This window comes from Pyxicephalus adspersus, unplaced genomic scaffold, assembly GCF_032062135.1.
Source record: "Pyxicephalus adspersus unplaced genomic scaffold, UCB_Pads_2.0 Sca1355, whole genome shotgun sequence".
NCBI classification, from domain to species: Eukaryota; Metazoa; Chordata; class Amphibia; order Anura; family Pyxicephalidae; genus Pyxicephalus; species Pyxicephalus adspersus.
Window position 1 is genome coordinate 3,041 of NW_027318362.1, and position 2,917 is coordinate 5,957.

The following is a 2,917-nucleotide window of genomic DNA, read 5'->3' on the forward strand; positions in this document are numbered from 1 at the left end:
TTAGTTAATTTGGGGGTGTGCCTTGAAGCAGTGGATACTTCGCCTAACAACCGCATTTGATTAGTTTCCAACACTTTTTGTTTTTGTTTTTTTAAATGCACTTCCAAAGCTTTCTAGTTAAAACTCATAGGCAGTCTCCATTGATGCTTCTGCTTTGCTTTTACTTCATTTGCATTTCAATGCATCATGCTGTATTGCCCTGTGTGTTCTTAACTTAGGGCAATATTGAAGCATTTCCTTACTACACAGCCTCAAGCTTGCTCAAAGCCAGCAAAGATAGGCCTATTTTCCAAAATCTGCATAAAATGTGTTCCCCATTCTCCTATACCCTGTAAATTCAGTTGGTTTCATAGTCTATGAATAATTCAGTGTTATTCCTTTATGTATTTGTCTTTAGGATGAGGACATGTCACTTCAGATTACAGAGAACGAAGGCAACGGTGAAAATGATACCGTAGACGTGATTTGGAGGCAGCTTTTGACCAGTTGTCCATGGTTAGGAGAAATTGATGAAACAGCCTCTGAAGGTCTCATCAAACTTTGGAGGAAAGTTGTGGATCGGATTTTCAGCCTGTATAAATTATCCTGCAGTGCATATTTCACATTCTTGAAGCTGAATGCTGGAAGGGTAGGTGACCTATCTTGATTTTTTTTTTTTTTTTTGTTCCCTCTCCAATTTTACAGTCTAGATTTAGGCTTTGAAGTATTAAAATCAAACATTCTTGACTTATTGCTGTCTTTAAACCCCCACAAGGTTTCCCCAGATGAAGATGACCCTCGTCTGCAGTTAAATACTCCTTACAAGCAAAGCACAGATGATGCTATAGTAATGGCAACACTTCGACTTCTCAGACTGCTGGTTAAACATGCTGGAGAGCTTAGACAGTACTTGGAGCAAGGGCTGGAGACAACGCCAACTGCTCCCTGGAGAGGTATCTTGGCCAATGTTTCCTTGTTCTTTCAGTTTTCTGTATGTCAAGTGTAACAATTCTTCGAGTAGTCCTTGTTTATAATGAGATGTGATGTTTTTGTACTGGAACTGCTGTGAGCTGAATAGCCTGGTCTGTTCCTTATTTAAATAAGGACTTTAGATTTTATACTGTGGCACTATTCAATTGTATTCATAGCTAATGTAAAGTGTTAAATTTTAGATTTAGTGCACTCTCCAAATATCCATGTGTTGTGATTTTATAGGTATAATACCTCAACTCTTTTCACGTCTCAACCATCCTGAGGTATATGTTCGTCAAAGTATTTGCAATCTACTGTGTCGTGTAGCACATGACTCTCCTCATCTCATCCTCTACCCGGCAATTGTGGGAAGTATTTCACTGAGTAACGAATCCCAGTCTTCAGGTTAGTATCCTTTAAGCACACCTAAGTAGAGCTTAAGCGTTGGAAAGGGAGATGTCATCCTTGTTTCTTGTACTTATAGTTTTGATTGGTATAGTTACCTTAAAATTCATCCAAAACACATGAAAATATTCTTAATAAAATTGGAAAGCCTTTGGCTTTCTCTTGGGACCACAGTTGCAGGTTATAATTGTAAACAATCATGTGAGATTACAGAGAAAGGGTGCAACAATGAAAATGGATTATTTTTGACTCTAGGATGACTTTTTCTATTTGTAGAATATTGATGTTAAAACTATTTGGAGCAATTAAAGACACCATCTCTGAATTTTCACAAAGGTGCTTTTTGCTCTGTGGTCCATTTCACTTTTATTGTTGTACATTCAATTACTGATCAAACAACATAAACTTACATTTCACTCTGGTATTTCTGTTAAAGGATGTGGAAGATAACATGGTATTTTTATATTTTATATCCTTTAATGACTGAATCTCTTCTCAAATGTTGCTGTAAAAGACAATAGTAGCCTCCCTGCATTTCTACAGCAAACCGTATCCCTCGTTGTTGTGCCTTTACCTGTGTTAGCAGATTCTGTTTTTTTTTCTCATCACAGGAACCAAGTTGTCATCTGCCATTCCCACTTTACTGGGTAACATGCAGGACGATGAGCTAATAGGTGAGGAATGTGATGATGGAAGTCCACCAGCTTCACAAGAAAGCAATAGAGAGGAAATGAAAAATATTTTGAATGAAGACCAAGCCATGATGCAAGATTGTTACAGCAAAATAGTTGACAAGCTGTCTTGTGCCAACCCTACCATGGTCCTGCAGGTTTGTTTAAAAACATTTTTTTATATAGTAGATAATGATAAAGGAATTACCATTACTTTTCTTTCCTTTGCTAATTATTCCACAATGTTTACAGGTTCAAATGCTGGTAGCTGAACTAAGAAGAGTTACTGTGCTTTGGGATGAACTCTGGTTGGGTGTCTTGCTACAGCAACACATGTATGTTCTCCGACGAATTCAGCAGCTGGAGGATGAAGTCAAAAGGGTGCAGAACAATAATACACTGAGAAAGTATGTAGTTGCTTTTTTATTTAAAAGCATACTTTGTGCTTCTGTCTAGATTAATTGAAGTTAGCAACAGTGATATGTAGGATTTCACAACAAAATATCAGCTTATAAAAGACAAAAAAAAAAATCTGATTTGCTGCAAAGCAACCTTTGTAGAAAGTTCTTCAATCAGAACTAAAACTCTATATTCTTCCCATTTCTGGCAGGCAACCTTTCAGCCTATGATTTGTTGCAAAACTAAATGTGCAGCAATCGGAAATATTACCTTAACCGTTGAATGTCACATTGCACCTCCCTGTTCACCTTCAGTTCTGGAGCCATTAAAGTGAATTATCCTGGTATTCACAATTCAGATTCTTTAAGTGTGCCAAGTGCTCAACCTAATACTATTTACTGTTGGAAGTTACACTGCAGAGCGCACTCCCACCTATAACCACTACTGTGTATCCTAATAGGAGAGTGATTAGGCCACAGTAGAGCTTTTCC

The 2,917-nt window shown here is 37.5% G+C and overlaps 1 protein-coding gene across 1 annotated transcript; it reads left to right on the forward strand.

Moving 5' to 3' along the window:
• The first annotated feature begins 398 nt into the window (after window positions 1-398).
• On the forward strand, window positions 399-2,503 carry LOC140321209 (serine/threonine-protein kinase SMG1-like). The gene is made up of 5 exons (XM_072398056.1): window positions 399-628; window positions 755-932; window positions 1,195-1,356; window positions 1,968-2,185; window positions 2,280-2,503. The coding sequence occupies exons 1-5, from the start codon at window positions 407-409 to the stop codon at window positions 2,481-2,483; spliced, it is 984 nt and encodes a 327-aa protein (XP_072254157.1). The 5' UTR covers window positions 399-406; the 3' UTR covers window positions 2,484-2,503.
• Window positions 2,504-2,917: the final 414 nt, after the last annotated feature.